Source organism: Triticum aestivum, chromosome 6A, assembly GCF_018294505.1.
Source record: "Triticum aestivum cultivar Chinese Spring chromosome 6A, IWGSC CS RefSeq v2.1, whole genome shotgun sequence".
Lineage (NCBI taxonomy): Eukaryota > Viridiplantae > Streptophyta > Magnoliopsida > Poales > Poaceae > Triticum > Triticum aestivum.
Window position 1 is genome coordinate 567078626 of NC_057809.1, and position 13961 is coordinate 567092586.

General features: G+C 43.6%; 1 protein-coding gene across 1 annotated transcript; it reads left to right on the forward strand.

The window, feature by feature from the left end:
* The first annotated feature begins 88 nt into the window (after positions 1-88).
* Positions 89-10833, forward strand: LOC123128579 (MAG2-interacting protein 2). Its single transcript, XM_044548617.1, has 12 exons — positions 89-434; positions 522-721; positions 809-887; positions 995-1180; positions 1988-2183; positions 2290-2513; positions 2876-3791; positions 4349-5555; positions 5813-6172; positions 6266-7496; positions 7668-7933; positions 8043-10833. Exons 2-12 carry the CDS (start codon positions 653-655, stop codon positions 10641-10643), a joined length of 7335 nt encoding a protein of 2444 aa, XP_044404552.1. The 5' UTR covers positions 89-434; positions 522-652; the 3' UTR covers positions 10644-10833.
* The last annotated feature ends 3128 nt before the right edge of the window (positions 10834-13961 follow it).

Below are 13961 nucleotides of genomic sequence, written 5' to 3' on the forward strand. Positions count from 1 at the left end.
GGTCGGGACTGTGAGTCTATATGGGCCGAAAGGAAGCCCAGGTCGGGACAGTAAAGGGACTATACGGGCCCCGACCCGATCTCGGAAAAAAAACCCGGCCCCGACACGACCCTCTCTCGCGATCCCGGCGCAACGGGCCCGGAGGAGACGGCGGCGGCGTGCTCCCCCTCTCTCCTCCTTGTCGGTGTGGACTGCAGCGGCGGCAGCGCGAGCTTGGAGGCGACCCGGAGGTGCAGCTGCGCGAGCTCGGCGGCAACTCCGTCTCCGGCGCCCCTCCCCCGGAAGCCGGCCTGCTCGCTGGTGCAGCCGGGCCGTGTCTCTCGCCTCTGTCCCGAACCGCACAAGGGAGGCGGGCTCGCTCCTCCGTTCTGTCCAGACGGCCGACGGGGAGAGGACCTCGCCGCCCCGCGTTGGCCTCCGACGAGCGGCCACCGGCAAGTCCCCGCTCCTTCTTTTTCCCCCCTTATCTGATTCCTTCTTGAAATCTCAGTTTACCAACGATCGTCCTGTCTAAAACTTAGGTTCGTGAGGTGAAATTTGATTGAAAAGATCCAAGGCTAACCAAGTTAGGGGAAACCATCAAATCCCCATAGGAAGAAACCTGCTCCTGTGCTCCAACTCCAACTCGGAGATCTCGGGCGGCGCCGGAGAGATGGGGGCGGAAGTCGACGCACTGTACGAGATCGGCCGCCACGCGACAGGATCCCACGAGATCCCTAGTGTGAGTGTGGAAGTCGAACCCGTCCGTTCATCCAGATTTGCATTTACCTCGGCGGCATTCGCTGTTATGTAATTCTTGCAACCGCAGGAAAGAGATGAAACCGCTCGAGCGAGCGGTGGCAGTTCAGGTGAAGGAGGACGCGTCCTCTCGTATCTCTCCTTCCAAGGTTGGATTTTTTACCCCCTACGCTCGAATCAGTTTCAAGTCCTCCAAATATCCATCCAGGAAAGGCTCCTAACAACTAGCTTCTACATGCTGCTACCGCCTTGGAAGGCGTAAGTAAGCTCAGGGAGAGGTGGAGTAGGTACAACACTCTTGGGAGTAAGCGGAGGAAGAGGGAAAATGCAGCATCCTTGTTCGTCTCGCGGAGTGCGGAGTATGTTGCTGTAGCTGTTGGGAACCGCATTTATATCTTGAGAAAGAGCGATGGCTATGAATCACCCTGCGGCATTTATACAAGTCAGTGAACTTTCTACCTGTTCCCACATTGCATCGTGTATTGTCTAGTATAATTCATTGGGAAAAATTGCACAAGCTCTTACTGGTACAAGTCCTTTTGTGAAATGTTATACTCCCTCCGTTCCAAATTACTCGTCGCAGAAATGGATGTATCTAAAACTAAAATACATCTAGATACATTCATACCTGTGACAAGTAATTCGGAACGGAGGGAGTACCTGTGAATCTGTGATGCTCATACATTGCATTCTTAAACATTAGCTTACACTGGGAATTGTTTAAGCTGTCTTTCTTTTGTCATGGCAATATCGTTTCATGCTTGTAGTTTTGAATAAGAGTGCTATTCTATTCACGATTGGTGATGAGCTTTAAAGAATCTGGGTGGAAAATTATTATTTTCACACTAAGTATCCAGGAAGAAAAGTTGAACTCCTATTGTAAGTTTGTTTTGTCCCTGAACATCTTGCTATTATTTGTTCATAATCACATGTTTGGCAGAAGTTATTACTTTTGAATCTCCTAAAATAATGCAGTGCAAATTCAGACTTCATAGAGCTTAGGAGCCGTAGCAGTAGATTTTATTTTCCTATCATTACCATTGATGCCAAAAAAATCTGCCACACGCCCAGACAGCCTGATCTGCTTTCTTTGATTTGCAATTTTGTTTCATAAAAATGGCAGTGCATCTTGCAGTACTGTTTCATGTGCATTGTGCTGCATTGGTTTCACATGATTATGAGGCATGGGAGTTATTAAAATTGTTGTGATATGATAGTTTAACAACTATGTCCAATTCTTTCTGGTCAGATAATAATAGAATGGCCTTTTTTACAAACGGGGCCTGGCTGGAGGACCAAGGCATTTTTGGTGTGGTTGATGATTCAAACTCACTGTGTCTCATAAAACAAAATGGAGATGTATTAACTAGGAGAACAAGCAATCAGTTGAAGCTATCTTCTCCTATCATTGATTTGCTTGTGCAGGATGCTTCAAGTTCACAAAGGTGATTCTCTGTTATTTGCTGTTAAGAGCCTTTCCTTTAAAGATGTTAATCATCATTGTTGCTAATATTTTGGCAATAGCTAATATGATCTTTGTAAATTTTATAGGGGTTTCTACATTTTTACTACTGATTGCAAGGTCCATAAATTTGATTACACTCGAGAACCAGAGGCAACTTTATACCAAGTTTCTATAGTGACTAAAGATGTGCCATCAACTAGATCTCCTCAGTTACCTCAGAGTTTGTCGTGTGTTGATTATCATCAAGATCATTCATTGGTGGTCCTAGTTGGAGATTCCACTCACTCGTCAAGCTCCAATGGCTGTTCCGGTACACCTTTGCGTTATCTGTTTTCTGCTGCTACATCCATCACTAGATATCTGTTTTGCACTATATAGCATATGTAGGGAACTTCTGCATTAGATAGCCATTGTATATTTAATATTTATTTTCTCTCTGGATAACATTTTCATCCTGGAAGAACACGTCGTGTTTTTTTGGGTAACCTACAAGAATTTTTGTAGTGGATTTTGAACATCAAAAAGCTACTGCCCAATGTTGTAGTTCTGTGGCGGAGCTACACCTTGGTCTGCAGGGGCCACTGCCCCCCCCCCCCCCCTTCCCGCTACTGTTGCAGTTGTTTTTAGGGAAGGGAACCCTTGTTTCTAACTTTTTTCTCTGTTGTGTTTTAGGAGCATATTTTCTATATGTATTGCACTTCGATGAATATCTGGAACTTAGTCTTTCATTCCAAAGTGCGCCGTTGGAAGGAGTGTTTTCACCTCCTACGGATAGAAAAACTTTGGTCCCACTTCCAAAAGTCAGAATCTCACCTCAGGGCAAGCGTATTGCTACATTGGATTTGAATGGTTCTGTCGTCATCTTTGTGCTCAATGGTAATATGCGCTCTGTTTCGCTTCATCCTCACGGGAGTGGCGCTGGAACACACTTGATTGGTGTGAAGGACATCAGTTGGTGGACAGATAATATTCTCATGATTGTAAAGGAAGATGGTAGGATTAGCATGTACAGCATTGCTGAGGATATGGTAGTTTCAAAAGGTGACCTTGTTTTATCTACACCACTGTTGGAAAAGGCAAAGGCTATCGAAGGATATGCATTTGTTTTGCAATCTAGCAGACAAATGGATAATGTTCCTGGGGATCATCAACACACTGAGATGGATAAAATATTTTGGAGTCTAGTATCATTCTCCAAAGTTACAGTACTGGAGATGTACTCCGTTCTCATCAGGAAGAATCAACAAAAGGAGGCTTTGGATTTTGCCTCCCAGTATAATCTAGATAAGGATGATGTGCTTAAAGCATGCTGGTTGCACTCTGCTGGAGATATTCATGATATACAGTCATACTTGGTGAAAATCAAAGACCAAGCATTTGTATTGTCAGAATGTGTGAATAAAGTTGGACCTACAGAAGCAGCCTTGAAAGCCCTATTTTCTTTTGGCTTTCGCATGACAGACCGTTACAAGTTTTCGGAGCCGGATGATAGCGGTGATGGCTCAGCATGGGACAGTCGTATCATCAGGCTTCGTTTATTGTGGTACAACGACTTGCTGGAGACATTCTTGGGAATTAATATGGGAAGGTATGTTGTTGCCATTCTTACTGTTTTCTCTTTGCATAATAAATGCAGTCAGTTCACATTGGAAGTGTTTGCAACTATGCTCCAGCTGTTGAGCCATATTGATCCTGCAAAAGTTTACAAATATAATCGATTTAACTTTTTCCATCATACATGCATTGGCCGTTTTGAGTCTCAATGCAATATTTTAAAACGGACTATAGATACTTTTGAATACTGCTTTATTCCTCAAGCAAATCAATTACGCCTGCCACCTTTTGCAATTCCCAAATGAGCACAAAGTAATGCCAAGCTGGATCTTGGTTTGTTTAACAAGGAAGTAAAAGAGAAAATAAGGGGTAGTTAACACTTCAAGTGAATGCTTTGTGAATTTTCCAGTCTAGCTGGTGACTCGAACATATGTACTCTTACAGGTTGATGATTTTTTTCCACTTCAGAATGTCAATTTCCAACTTCAATGCACATTAGCGTTAGCTCTCATGGAAAGACACTTCACAAGTTGATTGCACAGGGGAGTTACGGACTTCTTGTAGCTAATGTGTTGTTCTTTCTATTTTTAGGTTCTCAGCTGGCGAATATAGCAAGTTCCGTTTGACGCCCCTTGTTGATACTGCTATTGTTCTAGCTGAAAGTGGCAAAATCGGAGCTCTTAATCTTCTCATGAAGCGTCATCCGTATACTATCTCTTCTGACATTTTACGTGTTCTGTCTGCAATTCCAGAAACTATTGCTGTACAGACTTATAGTCAGTTGCTTCCTGGGAAATATCCTCCTAGTGTTGTAATATTAAGAGATGGTGATTGGGTTGAATGCAAACAAATGGCAGCATATATAAACACTTCTCCTGGTCAATTGGACAAGAGGGGAGTGGTCAAAACAGAAATACTTTTGAAGCACTCAACTGGTTTCTTATGGCCATCTGCCGCTGAACTTTCGGAGTGGTACAGGAGCAGAGCTAGGGACATTGACTGCCTAAGTGGACAGCTGGAAAATTGTCTTGCCATGATAGAGCTTGCATGTCAAAAGGGGATAGTGGAGCTGCAGCCATTCTTTGATGATATGAAATACCTCTACCAAGTTGTATATTCTGATGAGTCGAATGAGTTCATAATGAACCTTGCAACCTGGGAAGATTTACCTGACTATCAAAAGTTTAAAATCATTCTAAAAGGAGCCAAAGATGATACTGTTCTTCAGCGACTAGACGATATGGCTATCCCTTTTATGAATAAGAGATTGCACTTGATCTCGTCAAGTAATGCTGACAAACAAGAAGAATCCTACCTGACTAGATGGATGAAAGAGGTTGCTACTGCAAATGAGCTGTCCATTTGCTTGTCTGTTATTGAAAACGGCTGTGGGGAGTCACCAATTTGTGGGCTCTTCAAGGATCTTAATGAGATGGTAGAGACTGCTATTTGCTGCATTTATGTATGCTCTGCAACTAACCAGTGGAATACCATGTCATCAATTTTGTCGAAGTTACTCCATAAGACAAAGAGAGAGAAATCTTTATTGGCTAGTGAAGAAGATTTCAGTTTGAAAGATGCTAAGCAAGCTCTTGGCACTTGTGTGGTTTCCTGTGATGATATGCAGCATGTGTGTGCTGATATCTTGTCTCGTCTGAGTGATAATTCAGGGGATTCTTATTGCAATGATTCAACGGCCTACCAATTTGATAACATAAAATCCCTTGATATGCGAGAGAAGATGCTAAAAGTTGCTGAAGGTCACGTAGAAGTAGGGAGGCTCTTTGCTTATTACCAGGTACTGTATCTCTTGAAAGAAAGTTTGCTGGTTAAATCAACTATGACATTGCACTAAATCTCCTTTGGTTCCTTCATATATTTATTTTCACATAGGCATGCGCTTTGACCTCTCAGTAAACTACGAAGCTTAAGTAGCAGTATATTCCTTTTTATATTGGGGTTTACTTGTTATTAATAGTTTTGAGTGGTAGGATGCCTGAATGTGATTAACTGGCTACATCATTATTTGTTTTAAAACATGTCCTACTTTGGCAGGTACCAAAGCCAACACATTTCTTCCTTGCTGCACACTTAGACGAGAAGAATGTAAAACAACTTATACGGCTGATCCTGTCAAAATTTGGTAGACGTCAACCTGTTCGTTCGGACAATGAGTGGGCTAACATGTGGCGTGATTTGAAGCTCTTCCAAGAGAAGGCATTTCCTTTTCTTGATTCAGAATATATGCTTGCTGAATTCATTAGAGGGCTTCTAAAAGCTGGTAAATTCTCACTAGCCAGGAACTATCTTGGAGGTACTAGTGCAGTTTCTTTGTCCACAGAAAAAGCTGAAAATCTTGTTATCCAAGCTGCAAGGGAGTATTTCTTCTCAGCTTCAACTTTGTCCTGCAACGAAGTAAGTTCATGTCACCAAATTGTATTTCATGCAAATGCAAACCAGTATGTCGTCACTGATTAAGACTAACTTGGATTGCACAATCATTTGCAGATTTGGAAGGCTAGGGAATGCCTAAATCTGTTACCAAATAGCAAAAATGTTCAAGTGGAAACTGATATAATTGATGCTCTAACTGTCAGACTTCCTTATCTAGGGGTGACTATCCTCCCTGTTCAGTTCAGACAGGTAAAGGATCCTATGGAGATCATCCGTATGGTGATTACGAGTCAAACAGGGGCATATCTTCATTTTGAAGAGATTATTGATGTTGCTAAACTACTAGGATTAAGAAGTGAAGAAGAAATAGCTGCTGTTGAGGAGGCTATTGCTAGAGAAGCAGTAGTAAATGGTGACCTCCAGCTAGCCTTTGATCTCTGTCTAAATTTGACTAAAAAGGGTCATGGTGAAGTCTGGGATTTATGTGCTGCAATTGCAAGAGGTCCTCAGCTTGACAATTTGGATACAAGTACCCGTGAAAAGCTATTGGGCTTCTCCCTCAGCCATTGTGATGAAGAATCTGTAGGGGAACTATTGAATGCTTGGAAGGAACTTGATGTCCATGATAAATTTGAACAATTAATGGTATCAACAGGAACAAACCCTCCCAATTTCTTTGTTGATGGCTCTACATATACACCTCTTCCTGTGCAAAGTGTGCAAGACATACTTGACCTGAGAGAAGGCGTTAGCCATGATAGAGAGCATGATCATGTGGCAATTGCTAAAGAAATGCTATCAAAGGTTTGCATGGACTTCACAAATGATGATCCATATAGTCGGGAATCTACTTTTGCAGAAAATAGGAAACTATTGTCCTTCTCTGCACTGGAATTGCCATGGCTTTTGAAGTTGTCTAATGATGAGGTGCATGATGGTAACAAACATTCTTCGGAGACAAATCATCCCATCAGGAGATATCGATTTTCAACAAAAACGGAGGCAATAAATAGCATCATATATTGGCTAGGTGTAAATAGTTTTGCTCCCAGTGATGATCTAATCATGTTTCTTGCCAAGTCTGTAATGGAGCCTCCCGTTGATGAAGATGATTATGTTCTTTCCTGTTCAATTCTTCTGAATCTCATGGACCCTTTCAATGGAGTGAAAATAATAGAGGAAGAGCTCAAAAAACGAGAATGTTATCAAGAGATTAGTAACATAATGAATGTAGGAATGACATATAGCTCCCTCAACAGTTTGAAGAAAGAATGTTCTACTCCTGAACAGAGGAGAAATCTCTTGCTTCAAAAATTCCATGAGAAGTTTACCTCGATAGATTCAGGTAGGTGCACTAAAGACAATAGCTCTTCCTCTATTTATTTTCTGAATAGCTGAATCACTGCCTCAGTTTATTTTCTGAATACTTATCTAGTCCAATATTCTGTGTTCTTTTTTTCATGAGATGCTATTCATTTATATGATTTTCACTTTTCTTTACTTTTACTTTGATCAGATGATTTAGACCAGATTGATATGGCACATGCCACTTACTGGGGAGAGTGGAAATCAAAATTAGAAGAGGAGAAACGAATGGCTGACCAAGCAAGAATGCTGAAAAATGTACTGCCTGATATTGACACGTCTCGATTCTTATCTGGCGATGCTAACTATATCAAAAAGGTTGTTTTCTCCTTTGTTGACTCCGTAAAGCTGGAGAGAAAACATATACTAAAGGAAGCAGTAAAGATAGCTGAGAACTATGGCTTGCAGCAAACTGAGGTATATCTCTGCAGGGCTGCAATTTATACAGAAACATCTTATGTTTTAGTTTCCTTGTGATGTAAGCTTCTCATATCTGATATCTATATCATCTCTTGATTAATTTTAGGTGCTTTTACGATTTCTGGGCTGTGCTCTTGTCTCTGAATATTGGGATAACGATGATATTCTGAATGAAATTGCTGAATTCCGGGAGGATATTGTCAAATCAGCTAAGGGGGTGATTGATATGATATATTCAGATGTCTACCCAGAGATCGATGGGTATAATAAACAACGCCTCTCCTACATCTTTGGCATCCTTTCAGCATGTCATTCGTATCTTAAGAGGACAAGTAAGATAGAATTGACATACCAAGAACATGTTCATACACATAAGCTTGAGCCATTTCAGTATTACAAGGTCCTCGAGGAAGAGTGCAAGAAAGTCTGTTTCATTGATGGCTTAAACTACAAAAACATTGCTGGCCTGGATAATCTGAACTTTGACCACTTCAATGAAGAAGTATGCAAGAATATCCATGCTTCAACCGTCAGTGCTCTAGCTGATATGGTCCAAGCTCTTGTGAGTATGTATGTTGATTTACAGGCTAAGGGTCTTGTATCACGCCAAGGTGTTTACAAGCATTATGTTCTTGGCATGTTGGCATCTTTAGAAGGCCGCAATGAAGCACGATCAAACAGCACAGATTGTGAAAAGTTACTAGCAGTTCTTTGTGAAATTGAGTTGAACTATGATAGTTGCAAGGAGTATATCCAAACTCTTCCTGCCACAGATATTTCATACATCATTGGAAGGTATTACACACTATGTTTCCCTTGCAACTTAGCAAGAAGCCAGCCACAGGAACCTTCATGGAAGGAACCTCTCTGTATGCTGATAACGCTTTGGATTAAACTTGTTGACGACATACCAAGGCAGCCAACTGATGCTAGCTCATATGAAAGGACAGGCTACTTGGATTCGAACCAGTTAACTCACTGCATGAGTGCTTTCAGACAGCTGTTAATAAATAATGAGATAACAGTGCACCAAGGTTGGGATGCCATCTCTATGTTTGTACAAGTTGGCTTTAACAGTGAAATGATAATGGACACATCACACTTTTGCCGAGCTATGATTCTTTCTGGATGTGGTTTCAAAACTGTAGTTGAAGTGTACCATGGAGGACAGGAAAATTTGGAAAGTGTAAATGCAGACTCGAGGAATCCTTTGGATCTCTTAGAGCTCTATGGTGCTTCTACAGATGGCTGTTTGTCCGATCTGATCGAAGGCTCTTGTGAGTCTCAGGCATTGCTTCATAAGCTACTGTCTTCATTGAGCCAGTCAGTAGGGGAGCATGCTGACTCTCTTGAAATGATCCGATCTGGTGTCTGGGGAAAGTTGATAGCTTTTTCTGAGAACATGCAGCTAGGCAGCCAACTACGTGTCTATGCCCTGCAGCTGATGCAGTGTATTACGGGAAGAAACCTCAAAAGCCTTCCAAATGAGATTGTTTCCCAGGTTGAGCCATGGGAATCATGGTATGAGCCTGGAACAAGTGATTCCTTAGCTGATGAGGGCAGTACTCCCTCTTGCAGCATCACAGCGAGTCTAGTGGCACTCAGATCTAATCAGATGGTCACTGCAGTTCTGCCAGATGCTAGTATCACGCCCGAAAACTTGTCGAGTCTTGACTCTGCAGTATCTTGCTTCTTACATTTGTCGGAACGTGCTTCTTCTGTTGAGAGTGTTGCTGTTCTGGAAGCAGTGCTAGAAGAGTGGGAGCAACTGTTCTCTTCACCAAAAGAAGAATATGTTCAGCCTCAGGATTCGCCAAAAGAAGCAAGCGACTGGAGTGATGGATGGGATGATGGCTGGGAGGCCCTACCAGAAGAGTTGGAGAATCCAGCGCAAAAGCAAGATGGTGCGTCGTCATTATCTGTCCATCCTCTCCACAGTTGTTGGATGGAGATCATCAGAAAACTTGCTGGGCTTGGTGAGCTCCAGAAGATCATTGAGCTTCTAGATCGAGCATCCTCAAAGCATAGCAGGTTGCTAGAGGACGAAGAAGCACACCGCTTGCTTGAACTCCTTTCCGCAGCACCCAACTGCTTCATGGCTCTGAAAATCATGCTGCTGCTCCCATACGAAGCTCCACAGCTGCAGTGCCTGCAGACGGTCGAGGCGAAAATCAGGGAAGGAACTGCGTCCACCTCATCGAATGCCGACGACCACGAGCTGCTGGCGTTGGTCCTCTCATCCGGAGCCCTGCAGAAGATGGCTGGAGAAGAGGGGTACCCGAAACTCTTCTCTCACACATGCCACCTCGTCGGACATCTCGCGAGGTCGTTCCAGGGCGATCTCTGCGCACACTGGGAAGCCGAATCTAAGATGGATCAGAAGTCTCTGCTATTCGGCAAGGTGCTGCTCCCGTGCTTCATATCTGAGCTGGTGCTCAAAGGGCAGTATCTGTTGGCTGGGTTCATCGTCTCGAGATGGATGCACACACCCGCATCCCTTGGTCTGATAGATGTCGTCGAGCCCAGTTTGCGGCGCTTCCTGGAAGGTCAGGTCGCTCAGGCTCAGGCTCAGCAGCAGGTGGGAGAGAGCGACGCTTCTTTTGCTGAAGACGAGCTGTCTATTGGCCGCACAATGTCCAGCCTAAGGTTGAAACTGGTTTCTCTTTTGCAAGCGGCGTTGGTAGCCCTTCCGAGCCAAGAGCCTTAGATATCAAGTCTGTCTGGTGTACATTTGTTTAACTAAACGCTGCTGGACCGGTGTAACTCGATGTAAACTGTAGCATGGTGAATATTACAAATGTTAAAAACTAGCGGTGGCAGGATGATGCTTTAAGAGAAGTAAGAGATACTGCAATGTTCTGTTTCTCGGTTGGAATTTACAGTGCATTTCTTGCGTATACTTCGTTTGCCTTGTTTTACTGCATCAACATTTTTCGCACTACACTTTGCTAGTTGGATCTTGAAACACGGTATATGTCAGTTGCATTTCTCTCACTTTCACGCTCATATATCATTTGCATTCTTTTTTATAACATATATCAGTTGCAGTGTATGATGATTCCATACATTTTTCCATATATCTCCGGGCGAGGACCGCCTGGACGACGGCCGGGAGAGCACCAGCGGGGGACGCCTGCCTCTCGGAGTGGGAGCCGAGGAAGAGGCAGCCATGCGGCAACGGTGACTAGGGAAGCGCTGGGCAAATTTGGTTTTTTTTTTACCCTTTGCAAAAGTTGAACCAGGTCTGACCCAGATTCAAAAAAAAAAAAACAGGATCTGACCTTTTTCCTACCGTCGGGGTTGATGGTGATAGAGTATACCAGTCTACCGCCGAGGCCCCTAGCGGTAGGCAATTTATCCATGCCGGCAAAGTGCAACCCTACCACTGAGGTGCCTGACGGTAGCCTGTGCAACCCTACCACCGAGGTGCCTGACGGTATGTGGGTACAAACACTGTATTTGATACTTAGATTTTTTTACGATAGGGCGTGCAACCTTACTGCCAAGGGCCTCGACGGTGGGCAGTTATACCCTGCCGCCATCGACCCTGGCGGTAGGTCAGATCTTGAAAAAAAAATTAACCAGGGTCAGATCTGACTCAACTTTCACAAAAATGGTCAAAACACCAAATTTGTCCTACCTCAGTTGGTAGCCATGGTCGTGGTGCCAACGACAACCGCAAGCGAAAGCTTTGCCAGCCCAAGTGGTAGGGTAGGCAGCACATGGTCCCCGCAACGAAGGCGACCAGCACAGGTGTTGGTATTGCGGTAAGAAGGGCCACCGGGCCCGTGAGTGCCGCAAAAAGCAGCGTAACGAGGCGGCCGCAACAAATTTTGTCCATGTGGAGGAGGATGAGGGACCCAGCCTGACGATGGCCTGCGTCGAGTCTGCCAGGAGGGCTTGGCGTCTTCCAGTGTTGTCGCTGTGGTCGCGACCTCGAGAGGTCGCGAGCCCGAGCTCGGCCCGGCCCAAGCTTGGTCCGACCATCGAACCTCACGGGTGGCCACATCTTCCTCAACAAGGATAAGGCGGTGATCACGCCCACACATGATGGCGACAGATGTTGCGAGGTCTGGTTCCTTGACACGGGCGCAATGAACCACATGACCGGATCGACTAATGCATTCGTCGAACTGGACCGATCAATCTCAGGCAAGGTGCAGTTCGCGGATGGATCGGTTATCGAGATCCACGACCCCGGTACCGTCGTCTTGGCCATTGATGTCTACTACACAACCTTCTTGTAGACGTTGTTGGGCCTCCAAGTGCAGAGTTTGTAGGACAGTAGCAAATTTCCCTCAAGTGGATGACCTAAGATTTATCAATCCGTGGGAGGCGTAGGATGAAGATGGTCTCTCTCAAACAACTCTGCAACCAAATAACAAAGAGTCTCTTGTGTCCCCAACACACCCAATACGATGGTAAATTGTATAAGTGCACTAGTTCGGCGAAGAGATGGTGATACAAGTGCAATATGGATGATAGATATGAGTATTTGTAATCTGAAAATATAAAAACAGCAAGGTAACTAATGATAAAAGTGAGCGTAAACGGTATTGCAATGCTAGGAAATAAGGCCTAGGGTTCATACTTTCACTAGTGCAAGATCTCTCAACAATAATAACATAATTGGATCATATAACTATCCCTCAATATGCAATAAAGAGTCACTCCAAAGTCACTAATAACGGAGAACAAACGAAGAGATTATTCTAGGGTACGAAACCACCTCAAAGTTATCCTTTCTGACCGATCTATTCAAGAGTCTGTAGTAAAATAACATGAAACTATTCTTTCCGTTCGATCTATCATAGAGTTCGTACTAGAATAACACCTTAAGATACAAATCAACCAAAACCCTAATGTCACCTAGATACTACAATGTCACCTCAAGTATCCGTGGGTATGATTATATGATATGCATCACACAATCTTAGATTCATCTATTCAACCAACACAAAGAACTTCAAAGAGTGCCCCAAAGTTTCTATCGGAGAGTCAAGACGAAAACGTGTGCCAACCCCTATGCATAAGTTCACGAGGTCACGGAACTCGCAAATTGATCACCAAAACATACATCAAGTGGATCACATTATATCCCATTGTCACCACAGATAAGCACGTGCAAGACATACATCAAGTGTTCTCAAATCCTTAAAGACTCAATCCGATAAGATAACTTCAAAGGGAAAACTCAATTCATCACAAGAGAGTAGAGGGGGAGAAACATCATAAGATCCAACTATAATAGCAAAGCTCGCGATACATCAAGATCGTACCACCTCAAGAACATGAGAGAGAGAGAGAGAGAGATCAAACACATAGCTACTAGTACATACCCTCAGTCCCGAGGGGGAACTACTCCCTCCTTGTCATGGAGAGCGCCGGGATGATGAAGATGGCCACCGGAGAGGGATTTCCCCCTCCGGCAGGGTGCCGGAACAGGTCTAGATTGGTTTTCGGTGGCTACGGAGGCTTCTGGCGGTGGAACTCCCGATCTATTATGTTCCTTGATGTTTTTAGGGTATATGGACATATATGAAGGAAATATGCCCTAGAGGCAATAATAAAGTTATTGTTTATTTCCTTATATCATGATAAATGTTTATTATTCATGCTAGAATTGTATTAATCGGAAACATAACACATGTGTGAATACATAGACAAACAGAGTGTCACTAGTATGCCTCTACTTGACTAGCTCGTTGATCGAAGATGGTTATGTTTCCTAACCATAGACATGAGTTTTCATTTGATTAACGGGATCACATCATTAGGAGAATGATGTGATTGACTTGACCCATTCCGTTAGCTTAGCACTTGATCGTTTAGTTTGTTGTTATTGCTTTCTTCATAACTTATACATGTTCCTATGACTGTGAGATTATGCAACTCCCGTTTACCGGAGGAACACTTTGTGTGCTACCAAACGTCACAACGTAACTGGGTGATTATAAAGGTGCTCTACAGGTGTCTTCGAAGGTACTTGTTGGGTTGGCGTATTTCGAGATTAGGATTTGTCACT

What these genes read in the sequence shown, in the direction of transcription:
- LOC123128579 (XM_044548617.1), top strand. Translation starts at nt 653, where the DNA reads ATGGGGGCGGAAGTCGACGCACTGTACGAGATCGGCCGCCACGCGACA. An exon ending in AAGCTCCAATGGCTGTTCCG is followed by an intron (nt 2,514 to 2,875) that starts GTACACCTTTGC and finishes GTTGTGTTTTAG; the next exon opens with GAGCATATTTTCTATATGTA. An exon ending in GGCTCTTTGCTTATTACCAG is followed by an intron (nt 5,556 to 5,812) that starts GTACTGTATCTC and finishes CTACTTTGGCAG; the next exon opens with GTACCAAAGCCAACACATTT.